Here is a 16,982-nt window from a genome sequence, read left to right on the forward strand (position 1 = left end):
GGAATGGCTTCCCCACTGACAAAGAGCAGGCTTAGAGGGGATATTGGGAAGGAATCCTTCCCTATGAGGGTGGGCAGGCCCTGGCACAGGGTGCCCAGAGCAGCTGTGGCTGCCCCTGGATCCCTGGCAGTGCCCAAGGCCAGGTTGGATGGGGCTTGGAGCAACCTGGGAGAGTGGAAGGTGTCCCTGCCCATGGCAGGGGGTGGAACAGGATGGGATTTAAGGTCCCTCCCAACCCAAACCAGTCTGGAATTCTACGGGTGTTTTATTGTATCTGCGCTCGCCTGAGTCATCTGTCCAAATCCAAGCAGGTCCAGCATCATTCCTTGCCTGCAGCCAGCCCAGCTGTGTAGCTTGGGGAGTCTTGAGGCCGAGGAGCCCTGAGGCAGTGGCAGAGCCAGCTCCTTGGTGCTGAGCTCCTGCTGCCACATGAGGTGAAGTCCTGGAGTTCTGCTGACTTCAGGAGCACCATGCCTGCCTTAGGCACGCTCCCAGCTGGGACAGGCATGTGGGCAGCTCTGCTTGGCTCCATCAACCAGGATAACTGAGGGTTTGGAATCCCAGGTGTCCACTGCCCTGAGCCATACAGGAGGGACTTGGTTTGGGAGTGCTCTGGGATCTGGGACAAAAAACTAGGGAAAACAGGGAACTTGCTGGTTTTTTGCAGTTAGGGATAACTGACCCCCCCCCTCTAGGGATAAGTGACCCTTCTTCAAGGGATTACTGACCTCCCCAGTATAACTGACCCCCCTCTAGGGATAACTGACCCCCACACCCCCAGGGATAACTGCCCCCCCAGCTCTGCAGAGGTTTGGAAGCCAGGTATTGTTGACATTCCTTGAAGGAAGGCTGTTGGGATGCAGACATACCTGCAGCTCTGAGATTTCACCTGGAAATTAGCCCGTGCCAGAGGTCGCTTCCCTCCTGGTTGTTTAAGTCCTTTCCTGTCCAGCTCAGTAATGGTGAGAGCATCTGCGGATGCTGATGCACTTTGGCTGTCTTGGCCTGGAGTGAGGGATGGGAGCTGCTCTGTTGGATAAATCCTCATCCCAGTTCTTCAGACCTGTCTCCCTGCTGGCTGCCTTTGTTGACCTCTGGAAATTGAGAAATTCCAGGGTTTTTTAGCAGATGAACTCATGGTGACTGTTGGCATCTGTAAATAAAATCCAGGAAGGATCTGCCGGGACAGTACGGTGGAACTCTGCTACCCACAGCAATGCACGAGGAATATCCTACTCCAGACCCCATCAACTTCTCTGTGGGAACTGGAAAAAGCACATCCTGCTTTTCCTTTCAGTTTCATATGGTTAACTGGATGTTTTTCATGCTTTTCAGGTGCTGGAGAGTCTGGGAAAAGTACCATCGTGAAGCAGATGAAGTGAGTGCAGGCTGGAACCTCTGTTTTTGTGTGAGATGGGATAAGAAATGTGTGGTGCCCTTCTGGTTTGGCTTGGGAATAATAACCTGGTGTTCTTCCAGGATTATCCATGAGGATGGCTACTCAGAGGAGGAATGCAAACAGTATAAAGTGGTTGTGTACAGCAACACCATCCAATCCATCATAGCCATCATCAGAGCCATGGGGAGGCTAAAGATAGACTTTGGAGAAGTTGCCAGAGCAGTGAGTATTCCATTTATTTCCTTTGTCTGAATTGTGTTAATGAATCCTGGAATTTCAGTCCGGGGCAGAATACATTTGTTACAAGATAAAGTATCAAAAAACCTGTCATAACTTTAGTGTATTGTCAGTACAAAGCATCAGTGTTTTACTGAGGTTTTGGGTAAGAATCCTTAGTAGTTTGAATGCTCAAAAAATTTTAAGAAGTCTTAAAATCTTTCTCTAAATTATTTGAATTTTTGGGAATTTTGAGTTTGAAATTTTGGGAGGTTTGAGGCCCTGCTTTTCCTCTCCCATCTAACTCTGCGCATTCCCTGGCCTGCTTCTTGCATTTGTGTCCAGCACTTTGAGCTGGAAGTCAGGAAGCCTTGATCCTTGTGGTGGTGGGAAAGGCACAGAGTGGGAACTAGGGACTCCTGGAAATGTGCAGGAGAAAGGAATTGTGTCAGCACAGGGCTGCACTGTGACTGTTCTGCCTCGTGCTACAGTTGCTCGAGCCCCGGATGGTTCGAATTTATGGTATTTATTTTGGATTTATGATTCCAAGTCCTGGCCAAAGGGCACATCTGCACTCACATGTTCACCCCAGGCTGTTGTCCAGCTGCTGCTCCAAATCCTCCTGGAGTTCTCTTCCACCTTTCCTGGTGCTTGTCGAAGCCGAGTTGGGATCTTGGAGCTGGAACGGGGAGGATGCTGACTCCAAGTCCTTTCTCAGTTTTCTGCCCATGCTGAGGTGGCTTCACAAGAGCTGAGTGCCGTGAATTTTTGCCATCCTGAAGGGCAAAAACCTTGCCATGCTTTCCCAGGAAAAGGCCAAGAATAGCCAAATGCATAAAACCATGGAGTGACCTACACAGATCCAGAACTGGGGTCCCTCTGCATTTTGGCTGTTAACACCTCAATAAAGTGGATTTGGGATCAGCACCTTGAGCTTGGCACATGCCCAGGGGGGTTTGGGGCTCAGGGGAGAGGAGCCAGTGTTAGGAGGAGAATCCTGGGATAGTGGAAGGTCTCTCACAGCTCCCACAAGGACCTGACAGGTCTGATCAGGGTAGGAATAAAAGCAGAGGAGGCTTTGGGGCAGTGTGGGGTTCCCTGTCCTAATCCACTGGATAACTTGGACAAGAGCCAGGTCCTGCGCTGGCTTCTGAGGGGGATTTTTCATGCTCAGATCCTGATCAGTCCATCCCATCTCCTGATGAGATGTTTTATTAAGGAGTCAGTCTCCCTCACTTCCGACAGCTCTAGCAGCAAAAGGCAAATCCTCAAAGCTTTGATCCCATCATCTCTCAGAACTCACTTTCTTTCCCTTTTCCCTGTGCTGTGCCACGCCAACAGAGGTTTTCCAGGTAAAACCTCCAGTTCAGTTCGTTGGTCTGGAGTAGCACATCAGCATTCCCACCTTTTCTCTGGAACATTGCACCAAATCACTGAAACCCCATGGTTTTGATGGGAATGGTGCCTTCGGAGCTGTGATCCCCATGGAAGTGCTGTGGCCATCTCTGATCAGGGCATCTCACCCCACAGCCTGGAGCGTCTTCCCCAAAACTTCCCTTTCTGGCTGCAGGAGGTCAACAACTCCATGACTTTTGGGAGAAAACTGGATGGACTGGACGGTGATTAATTAGAACAGTGATTAATTAGATCCCAAGATGTTGAACCTTGCTGTTGGTGCCAGGAAGGGGAAGGTCTCAGTGGATGGACATCCCAAATGATGCGTTCTCTGTCCTGCAGGACGATGCCCGGCAGCTGTTCATGCTGGCAGGGAGCGCGGAGGAGGGAATGATGACGGCTGAGCTGGCTGGAGTCATCAAACGGCTCTGGAGAGACCCTGGAGTGCAGGCCTGCTTCAGCAGATCCAGGGAATACCAGCTGAACGATTCTGCATCCTAGTAAGGAACCATTAGCAGCTCCTGGGCTCTTCCCAGCTCCCAGCATGGTGCAGAAGGGGCCGGTGTGGCTGGAGCGGGGTGGGACTGGGTGGGAAGGTCCTGTCTGCGCTGGGCTGGGCTCACAGGGGGATGTGGTGCTGTTTGTCTTCCCTCTATGGAGCGTTGGGGAAAACCCCACATTCCTTGTTTTGTGCCTTGGTGAATTTAATCCTGGATGGTTTGGGTTGGGAGGGACCTTAGAGGTCTCGTTCCACCCCTGCCATGGGCCCGGACACCTTCTACTAGCCCAGGGTGCTCCAAGCCCTGTCCAACCTGGCCTTGGACACTTCCAGGGCTGGGGCAGCCACTGCTGCTCTGGGCAGCCTGTGCCAGGGCCTCCCCACCCTCACAGGGAGGGATTTAATCTAATTTTGAAAAATGTGATTTTTGACAAATGTGCTGGTTTCATGGAAGAAACTTGGCATCTTGTGTGAAGGTGGACATGAGCCCAGATGTGCCCAGGGGGACAAGAGGCCAAAGGCACCTGGCTTGGATCAGGAACATCCAGTGCCCGTCCCCTGCGCTGGGCATTGCTGAGGCCCCACCCCCAATCTTGGGGTCAGTTTTGGGTTTCTCATGACAAGAAGGACATTGAGGGGCTGGAGCGTGACCAGGGAAGGGAACAGAGCTGAGGAAGGGTCTGGAGCCCCAGGAGCAGCTGAGGGAGCTGGGAAAGGGGCTCAGGCTGGAGCAAAGGAGGCTCAGGGGGGACCTTGTGGCTCTGCACAAGTCCCTGACAGGAGGGGGCAGCCGGGGGGGTCGGGCTCTGCTCCCAGGGAACAGGGACAGGAGGAGAAGGAACGGCCTCAGGCTGGGCCAGGGGAGGCTCAGGGTGGACATTAGCAGGAATTTCTGCATGGAAGGGGTGCTCAGGCCTTGGCAGGGGCTGCCCAGGGAGGTTTGGAGTTCCCATCCCTGGAGATGTTCATGGAACAACTGGATGTGGCACTCAGTGCTCTGTTCTGGTCTGGTGACAAGGTCAGTGGTTGGACTCCATGATCCTGGAGGTCTTTTCCAAGCTCAGTGTTTCTGGGATTCTGTGGAAGTGGCGAGTTCTCAGCTGTGTCACCTCCATTGTCCCTGCACAGGGGAGCAACACTCCTAAAACTTAAACTGCCACTTTCCTGACATTCAGCAATTTCTGAAATGGGATCTCCTCACCTGGCAGGTCAATATTCCCAGTTTTCTCCTTACAGCTTTCCCTTTCCTCCTGTCCCTGTGCCTGGCACCTCACAGGCAATGCTGTCTCTAAACTGTTCTGATTCTAAAATCTTCTTGTCCTGGTCCTAAAATCAACACAGCTGTAGAACACCTGGAAGGTTCCAAGTAGATAAACAGGCTGCTAATGGAATTTTTGATGAAATGCCTGATCTTTTTCCAAGGGCAGGTTAGTGCAGGAAAGGGAAATTGTTTCTTTAATGAGTAAAACAGTTGTTGGGTTTTTCCCCTCTTTTCTTTTTAAACTCACATTCTTGGTGTCTCTACAACAAATATTTGACACCCTGAAAGGTGATCTTGGGGTTCAGCATTTCTAGCTTAAAACTCATCTCCATTTAAGCTTTAAACCTTGGAAAAATGAGTTGGGAAGAGCATTGTGGAGAAGCTTTAGCTGTGCCACAGCTCACTGCCTGCAGGGTTTTGCTGTTCAGAGCATATTTAAGCTTGAAAATAAGGCAGAATCCTTCTAAATTTGCAGCACCTTGGCAGGGGTTTGTATCAAGGGAAGGGCTGACAGGAGACTTCTTGGATTTGTGCATGCCTTTGCAGCAGGAAAGGAGGAAGGCCAGGTTCCAAGGGAGGGAAGATTGATGAGGAGGGGGAAAGGAAGGAATGATTTAATGGAAAGATGTGAAGAAGAGGAGGAAAGATGAAGGACTTGGGCAGAGAGCAGGAATGGAGCTGAAGGAGGAACCTTGGTGTGCGTCTGGATGGCTTTGGAAGAGGAGGAGGATGAAGGCAGCTGGAGAAAAGGAGCAGATGGGGAAAAGAGGGTGTTACCCTGCTTTTGTAGGTACCTGCTTGACCCAACTGCCTTCCAGGGGTGGGATTTTGGAGGGTTCTTCCCGTTTCTGGATATTTGCCACCCACCCATGTCCAGGTGCAGGTGTGGCTGCTGCCAGGAGCTGGCACAGCCTGGGATGGGGACATTGCACCTGGGATGAGCCACCCAGGCATTTCCTGAGAAGTGCCCCAGAAAATTCAGCTTCCTGTCCCAAAACCACAGGAAGTTGCACCAAACCAATGTTATTGTGCATCTGTAGCTCGGCAACTTCGTGGTTGGGAAATGCTGCCAGTGGGTTCATTTCTTCACAGCAAGTTCACGCTGGTAAAGGGCTGGATCTTCCACCGGACTTGCAGAATTCCCTGGGTTTTCCTTCCCCTCAGCACATGGCTCCTGACCTGCCTTATCTCTTGTGTTCCCCAATTAATTTCCTTCTCCACGCTTAGAATCATGGAATATCCTGAGCTGGAAGGGACCCACAAGGATCATCAAGTCCAACTCCTGGCCTTGCACAGGACATCCCCAAATCCCACCCTGTGTTTGAAGGGATTTTGTTCCATGGATGAGAGCATTGTCCAAATGCTCCTTGGGCTCTGGCAGCCTTGAGGCTGTGACCATTGCCTGGGGAGCTGTTCCAGTGCCTGACCACCAGGGATGGATGTCCTGCATCCCTTTTTGTGCTGGGATGGTGTAGGCTTTGTCCCACTTCTCTTGGGAATTTCACTTCCCTGTTCCTTTCATTATCTCCTGCAAACAGCACTGAAACCTCAGGGTGAGCAGCCATTAAATCCATGCCCCATTTGCTGGTTTTCCAGCTGAAATCCAGTTTTGTGCTGTGCTTCCAGACCAGTTCTGGCTCCGCATCAGATTCTGGGGCTGAGACACGTGGAATGGAGGAAGAGAGGAACAGACAAGTAACTGCTTGTGAAAATCAGGTGGCATCAAGAGCAGGGGTGCTGTGGCAGAGAGCTGAGCATTTCAGCAGGGAATTGTTCCAAAAATTCCCCTTCCTGCTGTTTCCTGCATCACTGAGCCCTTTCCCTTGTGCAGGCAGAGATCCTGCCTGTCGGAGCACTGCCCTGGCAGGCTGGAGGTGGTGTGGGAGGAGAGGGGGTGGAGGATAACACTAATCCAAACAATTTCTCCTGGAATCATAGTGTTTTCCATGTTTTCTTCCTTTTTCTTGTCTTAAAAAGAACACTTGAGTAGCTCCTGGTCCAGGCTGTTGATGTGGAAATGCTCAGTGCCTTTCCCAGCACAGTCTGCTAAAGCCCCCTGGAGCCACCCTGGGTTTTGTGGAATATTGCAAACATTTCTTTTTTTAACTCTCCTTTTTGCAACTTCCCATTTGTCTTTCCCTCTGACGTGAGCAGTGGCTCCGTGGCTCCCAGCTCCTGCCTCCAGCCAGGGCCGTGGGGAAGCATTTGGGACCTCTGTGCACAGCTGGGAAAGGGAACTTAAATCCAATCTCATTCCACTGGGCAAGGACACCTTCCACTGTCCCAGGGTGCTCCAAGCCCTGTCCAACCTGGCCTTGGGCACTCCCAGGGATCCAGGGGCAGCCACAGCTGCTCTGGGCACCCTGTGCCAGGGCCTCCCCACCCTCATAGGGAAGGATTCCTTCCCAAGATCCCATCTAACCCTGCCCTCTGGCAGTGGGAAGGCATTCCCTCCTGTCCTGTCACTCCATGCCCTTGTCCCCAGTCCCTCTCCAGCTCTCCTGGAGCCCCTTTAGTCCCTGGAAGGGCCTCTGAGGTCTCCATCCCTGGAGCTTTCTCTTCTCCAGGCTGAGTATTCCCAGCTCTCTCAGCCTGGCTCCAGAATCATGGAATCCCAGGATTAAGGGACCTTAAAACCCATCCCATTCCACCCCCTGCCATGGCAGGGACACACCTTCCACTATCCCAGGTTGTTCCAAGCCCTGTCCAGTCTGGCATTGGCCACTTCTGGGGATGGGGCAGTCACAGCTTCTCGGGGCATTCCATTCCAGGGCTTCACCACACTCACAGGGAGGAATTCCTTCCCCATATCCCATCTAAACCCCTGTTCAGGGTGCAGCAGGGTGAATGTGAAGGATATTTCCGTTTCACACATCTCCAGATTTTCAAGATACTTGGAAATGTCACCAAGCACATAACGCTTTAAAGTGTTTTCGTTCCTAGTTTTGATACTTTTCCCAGAATTCAGGCAGATCCCAGCCTGTAGGTAATTATCTGCAGTCTCACGGGCAATTAGCACAGTTCCTGATCAGCCTTCATCTACTCCTGCAGGTCTCTTCGTGTTCCCAAATGCCACTTCTGGCCTGAATTCCCTGACATGATGCTGGATAAAACCTAGATTATTTCTAAGTGGGTTTTTTTCCTCCCCTCCTTTCCCCCCCCCCTCCTTTTTTTCCCTCCTTCTCTTTTTCCCCCTCGTCTTTTATCCCTCCCCTCCTCTTCCATCCCCTTTTTTCCTCTCCCCTTTTTTCCTCCCCTCTTTCCCCCCCTTCCTCTTTTTCCCCTCCTCCTCTCCCTCCTTCCCCCCTTAAGGACTTTCAGAGCTATTTGTGCCTTTGAAATCCTTCCTCCTAGCACCAAAAGGAGTGAATTGTACGGGAAATCACCATTCCAAGGTTGCTGTGAGCAGGATAATGAGGGGAGGAGCTCTGTTATCTTCCTTGTCCACATCCCAGCGTCCCTGTCCTGCCATCGGTGCTTCCTAGAGCTGTCTGGGTGTGGGATGAGACAGGACTGGAGCTGGCACGTTTCCTGATCAGACTGAAATTCCCAATACAGCGTGATCAGAGAGCTGGGAATGTACAGCCTGGAGAAGAGAAGGCTCCAGGGAGATGTTAGAGCTCCTTCAAGTACCTAAAGCTGGAGGGGGGCTTCAGCCAAGGGCCTGGAGTGACAGGACAAGGGGGAACGGCTTCCCACTGCCAGAGGGCAGGGATAGATGGGATATTGAGGAGAAATCCCTCCCTGTGAGGGTGGGCAGGCCCTGGCACAGGGTGCCCAGAGAAGCTGTGGCTGCCCCTGGATCCCTGGCAGTGTCCAAGGCCAGGTTGGACAGGGCTTGGAGCAACCTGGGATAGTGGGAAGTGTCCCTGCCCATGGCAGGGGTGGAAAGAGATGGGCTTTAAGGTCTCTTCCCACCCAAACCATCCTGGAATTCTGGGATTTGATGATCTCTGCACACATAGGTTGTCCCAGGAATGCTTGGAGAGTCAGCAGGACAAATGAGTGCCACTGTAGGTTTGATCAGCACTTTTTTGTACTCAGGGCCTCATTTTAAGCATGAAAAAATAAGGAAAACAAACCTAAATTGGCTTTTTGGAAGCTTGTGGTGTTGAAGGATGAGGAATAGCTGGCTCTGTAAACACAGGGATCCAAGGGGGGAAGGAGAGATGCAGCCTCAGCATATGGAGGTGAAGGAGGTGGTGGGAAGGGATTGGAAATGTGTGGGATGAGGAGAGGCACAGCAAGGTCTGTGTTTGTTCTCAGAGCTGTTTGTGAGGGGTGTCTCTGACTGGGAGCAGTCTGACTGTGGCAGCCGGGGCCAGGAGTCACTGGGAGCAAGGAAATTCAGAGTGTGCTTTTCCAGCTTTTTGGAGTGTCTTTTTCAAGTTCCACTTAATCTGAAATACAAGTGGCACTAGCTGGGCTCCGCAGCCTGGATTTTTGGGAGGACAGAGCTGCTTCCTCTGCCCACACTTGGCAGGGCTTCCAGGGTTTCCCAGAAATCCCCTTTGCTGGGTTTTCCAGCTGCTTATCTTTCCGTGGGATTTGCCCTTTAGATCTCCCTGGAATTAGTCTGGCAAACTTTATTGTTTCAGGCAGCACCACTGAATCTGATACACCTTATTCCCTGATCGAGTTTGTTTGGTGGGAGTTTGCCAGATCCATTCCCTCCTCCCTGGCTGCTCCAAAAGCCTGAATTAGGAATTACACCCTTTTCAGTGCCCAAACTTCCAACTGACTGTTGGGAGCAGGTGCTTTATAGCTTCAGCTTGGGCTTGGCAGTGCTGGGATAAGTTGGACTCTATCTTAAAGGTCTTTTCCAACCCAAATGATTCCATGATTTATCACATCGGTGGTGTGACCTGTACCAAAGCCAGGCTTTGAGGAGCTGCTGGGTCAGTTCTTAGCATTCCCACTGGCTTTTGATCCATTGCAGCTCAGATCAACTTAAGCTGGTAGGAGAGAGAGAGGAGAAAAAAAATCTGTGCATGTGACTTCCTCAGCAGAAATATTCCTTGGTAGAAGCTCTGGAAGGTAAATACCTTCCAATTCGTGTTTTACTAAACCGAAACTAAAGCCAGGCTCAACCCTGGTCACAGAGCAGCTCAGACCTGCCGTCCCTTTGGAGCTGAGGGAGGGATGAGAGGACTGGCTCTTCCTGCACTAAATCCACTCTCAGATGCCAGCTCTGTGGGAAAAGCCCCGTGGCACCGGGCAGGTCCTGGCAGATCATTGGGATCTGGGGTTTAGAAACAAGGCAGGGCTCTGCAAATCCTGGCAGTCCTGGCCAGGGATGTGCTGGAGCTGGTGGAGGAGGGATGTGTTGCTGGGGTTCCTAGCACAGCTTCCAGGCACATGGGAAGAAGCGATTCCTGGCTGACAATGGATCTGTGATAATAATGTGTGTTCTGGGAGGGTTTATTACACCCATCAGAGCCCTCGTGCCCCTGAATCCTCCCAGTGACACAGGGCTGTGCTGATTAAAACCTGCTCTGGAGAAAGAGTAAGGCCTGTGCCATCCCAGCAGAGCTGTAGGATCCCTGTCATCTTTGTGAAAGCAGGAGGCTGAGCCTGGAGGGAAGATGAGCTCAGGGGTGTTGCTGGCTGGAGTGGGATTTCTGATCCTGCTGGGGATCATCTATGCCTCGTGCCGGTGTGCCTGAGAGCTGAACTCCAAGAGGAATGTGCTGGGGCTGGAATTAGCTGGGGTCTTGATGGGAAAATTGCTGCAAGGATGTGGCTTCCTTCGGGGCTGTATCCTCAGAGAGTGTTGTGTCAGCTTGTTGGGGAAGGAGGTGACTGGATCTGCCTGGTTTGGGATGGTTTTTAAGGCTTCATCCCTCCCTCCCGGCTCCTTTGACGCATCCCTGCCTTTAACAGCAAACCCTTGGATTTATTGCCTTGTGCTTTGAAGCGAGAGACCTTGACTGTGGATTGCCCTGGGAAATCCAGCCCTGGCACGGCTCTGCATTCCCTCCCTGCCCTCCCCAGCCAGCTCAGCTCCACCAGCACCACCTCCAAGGTCATCCAGGGAGGGGTTAAAATCCCCAAACCCCCAAAACATCCCTCAGGACAGCCCAGGGGGGTTGTTTGCTTCCATGGCTGTGCTGTGTGAGGGAGATAAATAAATTCTGTGCTTTGTTCTGCAGTTTATAAAAGATTCATGGTGAGGCAGCCGACTAAAAAAAGCCTCTTGTGTTGTCTCTTCTGGTTTAGTTACCTAAATGACTTGGATAGAATATCCCAGCCGACCTACATTCCCACTCAGCAGGATGTGCTGCGGACCAGAGTGAAAACTACAGGAATCGTGGAGACTCACTTCACCTTCAAGGACCTGTATTTCAAGTGAGTGAGGGGCTCTGCCCGTGCCCCGTGCTGGGGGCACATCCCACACTTGCTCCTGGTTTAACTGTCCTCCTTCCCTCCGTTATCCCTCTCCGCTGGCGGCGCTCACTGGAGAGACCGGTTTGACTTTGATTTGCCTTCTGTTCTTTTCAGCTGCTTTTATGTTGGAATCGCAGACACAGGTACTGACTGCTCGTTTCCAGGATCCAATCCCAAAAATAATACTAAAAGGACACTGACTGGAGTTTGAGTTTGAGTTTAACCCTTTCCTCGGAGCAGAGGAACCGAGGCGTGCCTGCAGCCAGGCTGTGGCTCCGGGATGCATGGTGTGCTCCATGTGTTCCTCTTGGAATTGCCAGCCTGTGCCTGGCACTGCAGGGGCTGGGACTTTCCTGTCCCCTCTGCTGATCCAGTCCCTGCCAGGCTGTGGATCCAGCCTGCTCCTGGCAGTGTCCCTTTACATGTCACTAACGAGCTTCCTCTAACCTCAGAGCGGCTCCCACTGCCTCCGTATGCTGAGGCTGCATCCCTCCTTCCTCACCTTGGATCCCTGTAGCTCCCCTTCCTGCTGCTTAGGAATTCCTCGCTTCAGATCCCACGTGTGCTCCTGACAAGCAGCTGGAGCCCCAGGGCACTTCAGTGCCGGAGGCTGGGTGTAGGACAGCGCAGTGCCTGTGGCTCAGCCCCATTCCCTCTGTCTGTGCCAATGGTTTGGAGCCTTTCCTGTTCGTGTTCCTGAAAAGCGTTTGTTGGCTTCTTTATAAATGGGCTGTGAAACGCTCTGATGGAGTTGCAGCAAAATCCAAGGGTTTTAACAGGATCCCAGACTGGTTTGGATTGGAAGGGATCTTAAATCCCATTCAGTCCCACCCCTGCCATGGGCAGGGACACCTTCCACTGTCCCACATTGCTCCAAGCCCCGTCCAACCTGGCCTTGGATGCTTCCAGGGATCCAGGGGCAGCCACAGCTGCTCTGGGCACCCTGTGCCAGGGCCTCCCCACCCTCACAGGGGAGAATTCCTTCCCAATATCCCATCTAACCCTGCCCTCTGGCAGTGGGAAGCCATTCCCTGTGTCCTGTCCCTCCAGGACCTTGTCCCAAGTCCCTCTCCAGCTCTCATGGAGCCCCTTTAGGCACTGGACTCTCAGGTTTCTCTGGAGCCTTCTCCTTCCCAGCTCTCCCAGCCTGGCTCCAGAGCAGAGGGGCTCCAGTCCTTGGAGCATCTCCATGGTCTCCTCTGGAGAAGGAAACTTTTGCACAGTTTTTGGGAGAGCAGCATTTTGGCTTCTGAACTGTGCAATTTAAGAACATTTTTAACAAAAATGCCAAAATACTCGGCATCATCGATTTATTTATGCAGCTTCTGGTCCATCCAAGGAATAACTTGTCTTCTCGTGGTGATGGATCAGGATTAGCATCTCCAGTGTGTTCCTTTAATCATCTCCACCCTCCTTCCTGATCCCACCCGGAGCCATCGATCATGTGCAGGGCGAGGTGCTGTCCTGGAGGGATTTGCTCCACAAAGGGAAGCATTAATCCTTGGGAAACCCTGGTGCTGCCAGCTCTGCCTTGATATTCCATCTCAGCCATTAATAATGGGATGGGGAAGCTGCAGTGACTGGAATTGGGATGAGCTGAGTTGTCAGGGATGCTCTTCCTTCATGGATCTCTCTGTGCTAAGGGCAAATGATTCCAGCCATGTAAATATCCTGGATCCTCACAGGGATTTCCATCTTTCCTTCTAGACCAGAGGGTTAAATAGGAGATGGGAGTTAGTTCAGTATCATTAAATTCTCCCCTGGACAGCTCCTTGTCTGCTCTGGGAACAAATCAATATCTATGACTTAATAACTCAGATATTAACTTGATTTAATTAAATCTCAATCCTGGGCTTTCATCAAAATATTTGGATGAGCAGGGGGCTGGAACTACCTGTGACACAAATTCCTATTTAATTAGAAATTAATTTAATTTTTACAGAAATCCTGTAAGCAGCTGCACAGCCTTTAACCTCCAGTACCTCAGATTATTTTTTAATACATGAAATTATTTCTTAACCCCATTAATTTCTTCCTGGGTCCCAGCAGGAGCTTGCAGGTGTAGCGTGTTCCCGATAATCCATTTCCCTGGAAGCGCTGTGAGAAGGTGTTTGGAGTCCAGTCAAGCAAATGGGTTGTTGCTAAGGAAATAGGAGAGAGAACAAAATCAGCAGAGCTCTGGATGGTAGCTTCCAGTTCTTCCTGCTGAAAACCAGAGTCGTGGAATGGTTTGGCTTGGAAGGGATGTTAAATCTCATCCGGGGACACCTGGAACCAGACAGGCAGGGACACCTTCCACTAGCCCAGGTTGCTGCAAGCTCTATCCACCCTGGCTTGAAAGAAAATAGAGAATTCTGATTTAAAATCCCCTCTCCCAAGATGGGAATTTTAAAACCCCCTCTCCCGAGGGAAGCTCCTGAAACCCTGCGTGTTCCCAAGCTGCTGCTCAGCCTTCCCCATCCTTGGGAACGCCACGGGGGCCAGGCAGGAGGGGTGTGCTCAGCTCCTGAGCCGCTTCTCCCGCCTCTGCCAGGATGTTCGACGTGGGAGGGCAGCGCTCAGAGCGGAAGAAGTGGATCCACTGCTTCGAGGGAGTGACAGCCATCATTTTCTGCGTGGCCCTGAGCGACTACGACCTCGTGCTGGCTGAGGACGAGGAGATGGTGCGTGATGTGGGGTTTATGGCTGCATGGAAGGGAGCTGGGAGCATCCTAGCTCCATCCTGCAGCAGGCTGGAATGTTCCTGGCATATTCCTCCTGTTAAATTGTCTGAGAGCTGCAAGGACAAGCACTCCTTGGATCAGCCGGTGGAATCTTGCCCCACAAAGTGATAAACACAACCCATCAATGAGGTTTTCCACCGTCCTGGTTGCTGGGAGGTGCCTGGAGTTGTTCTCATGGCTTGTTCCCTACGTGTGAGTCACTCCAGGAAGGAACAGGAGGAGGTGACTTGTCCCCCTGTGCTCCTCCTGGGGCAATGGCAGTGAGGATGTGGCGGTGACACCCCAATTTTGAGTCTGGCCTGTGCAGCAGATCCTCTGTCCCCCATCCCACCCTTCCCTAACATCTCTCCCATTGGATTTCTTTTTCCAGAACCGGATGCATGAGAGTATGAAACTCTTTGACAGCATTTGTAACAACAAATGGTTCACAGACACCTCCATCATCCTCTTCCTGAACAAGAAAGACCTGTTTGAGGAGAAGATTAAGAAGAGCCCACTAACGATCTGCTACCCGGAGTACACAGGTAGGCCGGGAATGAGTGAGTCAGAGCCTTACACAACCCAGAATCAGTTACAAACTTTTCCCCCAATTCCTTGCCTGTGTCTCCTGGACAGTGTCTCTGGCCTGTTCAGTGGGCACCTGGTAGCTTGTTTTCTTGGAAGAGCTGTGCTTGGAAACAACCTTTGTCCTTCCCTGGAATATGAACCCCAAAGTGTTGCGCTCCAGCAAATCGAGGTCACTCCTCCTTTTCCACACCTTACTAGGACAATAATTCCATTTAAATTCAGTTTTGGAGGATGTGGAACTTAACCACATCCTGCTCTGGCTCCTGTCCACCCTGGAGCGTCCGTGTTTGGCGTGGATTCTTCTGGAGCCCATGCCTGCTGTGGTTCCACACAGGTGGAAGGCTTTACCTGGACACTGCTCGAGGCATTTACATGTTTAAAAAACCCTTCCAATCTCTTCAAACCTGTTGATTTCTTTGATTCCCAGAGAAGATGTGGATTCCCTGTCCCTGCAAGTGCTCCAGGCCAGGCTGGACAAGGCTTGGAGCAACCTGGTGTAGTGCAGGGTGTCCCTATTCATGGCAGGGGGTGGAATGAAATGGGCTTGAAGGTCCCTTCCAGCCCGTGATTCCCATGATTTGTCACTTTTGTGGAGCGTGGCTGTCCCAGCACACAGCAATCCCTGGATCCCATGTCCAAGGTCACTGCCCAGGGGCTGGGAATAGAGCTCAGATCTCCTAGAAGGAGTTAATGGTGGATTTGGATTTGTAGCTGGCTAAGGCAGATGGTTGCAAGCAGCTTAATACGGACTTAAAAGCTCCCGTGAGCTGGTGGGCAAAGCCAGGGATCTTTTCCTTTCCAGGCTCCAACACGTACGAGGAGGCAGCCGCCTACATCCAGTGCCAGTTCGAGGATCTGAACCGGAGGAAGGACACCAAGGAGATCTACACCCACTTCACCTGCGCCACCGACACCAAGAACGTCCAGTTCGTCTTCGACGCCGTCACCGACGTCATCATCAAAAACAACCTCAAGGAGTGTGGGCTCTACTGAGAGGTAAATGCAGCTCCGGGTGTCCCGCTGGGAACGGCTCTCTCTGCTCCCTTCTACATTCCTGGTTTCCTTCCCAGTGTTTCTGCCTGGTGAGCCCCAGCCTCCTGCTGCCTCGTGGGGACAGCGACGAGCATGACCCAGGAGCAGGGAACACGTGGAATCCTGGAATTCTTTAGCACAACCTTCTGTCTTAGGGACCTTCTGTTGCTGTGGGATGTGGAATTAGGGCACAGTGAAGCCACGTAGTGGGAGTAGATCCTCCTGGCATCGTTGGACGGCGTGATCTCTGGGGTGTGCGGTGGATTCCAGCTGGATTCCAGACCTTGGATATGTAGCTTTCTCTCTTCCTTTGGTTAACAAGCCACCACTAGTCTGTTTTTAAGGTTATTTTTTTTTTTCCATCGAGAAAACTATAACTTTACTAAACTTTATTTCTTTATTTGCAAACCTTGTTTTAAAAATAATAATAATTAAAAAAAAGCAACAAAAAAAAAATCACTTAACTATGCACATGTGAGCAGATCCTGCAGAAAATATTCCTCTTAGCAGGAATTCCTTGTTTTTAACACTTGCTATGGCCAGGATTTAATATTTCTGCAGCTACTAAGGGATCCTTAGAGCTTCGGCTTTTTTTCCATGTGTGATTTGTTACCATCCTGCACCCCCCCAGGCTTTGGGAAAGGCTCCTTGCAGCAGAAGGAGGGTTTAGGTTCTGTTTGAGGGTTTGAGCCCAGTTTTATGCCAGTATTGGAAGGGATTTGTGCTCGGCATAATCCTGGCTCGGTGGGAAGAGGAGCTGAGCCCTCGCTGGGGGGAAAACTGCTGCTCCCAAGCTCCCAAACCACTGATTCCTGTGCATTTTTTGGGATGAAAACGGTGGATTATTCTGTGCTGCCTTTCCCGTGGCCCTCCCTGCCCAGCCCTGTCCTGAGCATGCCTTTACTTTGTCTGTGTGGTGCCAAATCCCTGTTTCCCTATAGTGCCATCCCTAACCAGTCCTACATTCCTTTGCTGATCCATGATTGCATCCAGACTCTTCCCAGTTTGTCATGTGTACAGTTGGATCTGTTAGACTTGTTGGCAGTATTAAAATGGTGAGTAAAGCTTGTAGCCTTTTCTCCACTTTATTTTTCCTTTTTCCAGGAGCATTCTCAGCTTTTGTGCTTTGCTGGAGAAGGAAATGAGGAGCTTTGATGGGAATTGGGAATTACCTGGACAGGGAGGTTCCTCGTGCTTTATCACCTACCACTGCTCCCAAAGACTTGGGTCATGCTGGCACAATTGGAACATGCCAGGAATCCCATTGCCCATGGGGTTATTGGCAGATGGATAATTACTGCTTATTTGTAGCCCAAACCTCACTGGCTGCTGTGAACCTGATGGGAATTCTGCTCTGGGTGCTTCTGCAGGATGGAGGTGGGACTGTTCTGAGAACACCTGGTTAGAAATCCAGGATGAATTCCCCAGGGAGGCTTGTGGGTGCTGGCAAGGAGAGCCCTGAGGGAGATTCCCTGTTCTAGAATCTTTTCCAAGCTCTCTGGT

The 16,982-nt window shown here is 51.4% G+C and overlaps 1 protein-coding gene across 1 annotated transcript; it reads left to right on the forward strand.

Annotated features, from left to right (window-relative positions):
* The first annotated feature begins 1,292 nt into the window (after nt 1-1,292).
* GNAI3 (G protein subunit alpha i3) lies at nt 1,293-16,550 on the forward strand. The gene is made up of 8 exons (XM_042013688.1): nt 1,293-1,378; nt 1,480-1,621; nt 3,353-3,510; nt 10,990-11,118; nt 13,691-13,820; nt 14,251-14,404; nt 15,250-15,443; nt 15,635-16,550. The coding sequence occupies exons 1-7, from the start codon at nt 1,374-1,376 to the stop codon at nt 15,438-15,440; spliced, it is 909 nt and encodes a 302-aa protein (XP_041869622.1). The 5' UTR covers nt 1,293-1,373; the 3' UTR covers nt 15,441-15,443; nt 15,635-16,550.
* The last annotated feature ends 432 nt before the right edge of the window (nt 16,551-16,982 follow it).

This window comes from Corvus kubaryi, unplaced genomic scaffold, assembly GCF_017639235.1.
Source record: "Corvus kubaryi isolate FWS band 111438036 unplaced genomic scaffold, C.kubaryi_AGA036_p1.0 split1-37355, whole genome shotgun sequence".
NCBI lineage: Eukaryota > Metazoa > Chordata > Aves > Passeriformes > Corvidae > Corvus > Corvus kubaryi.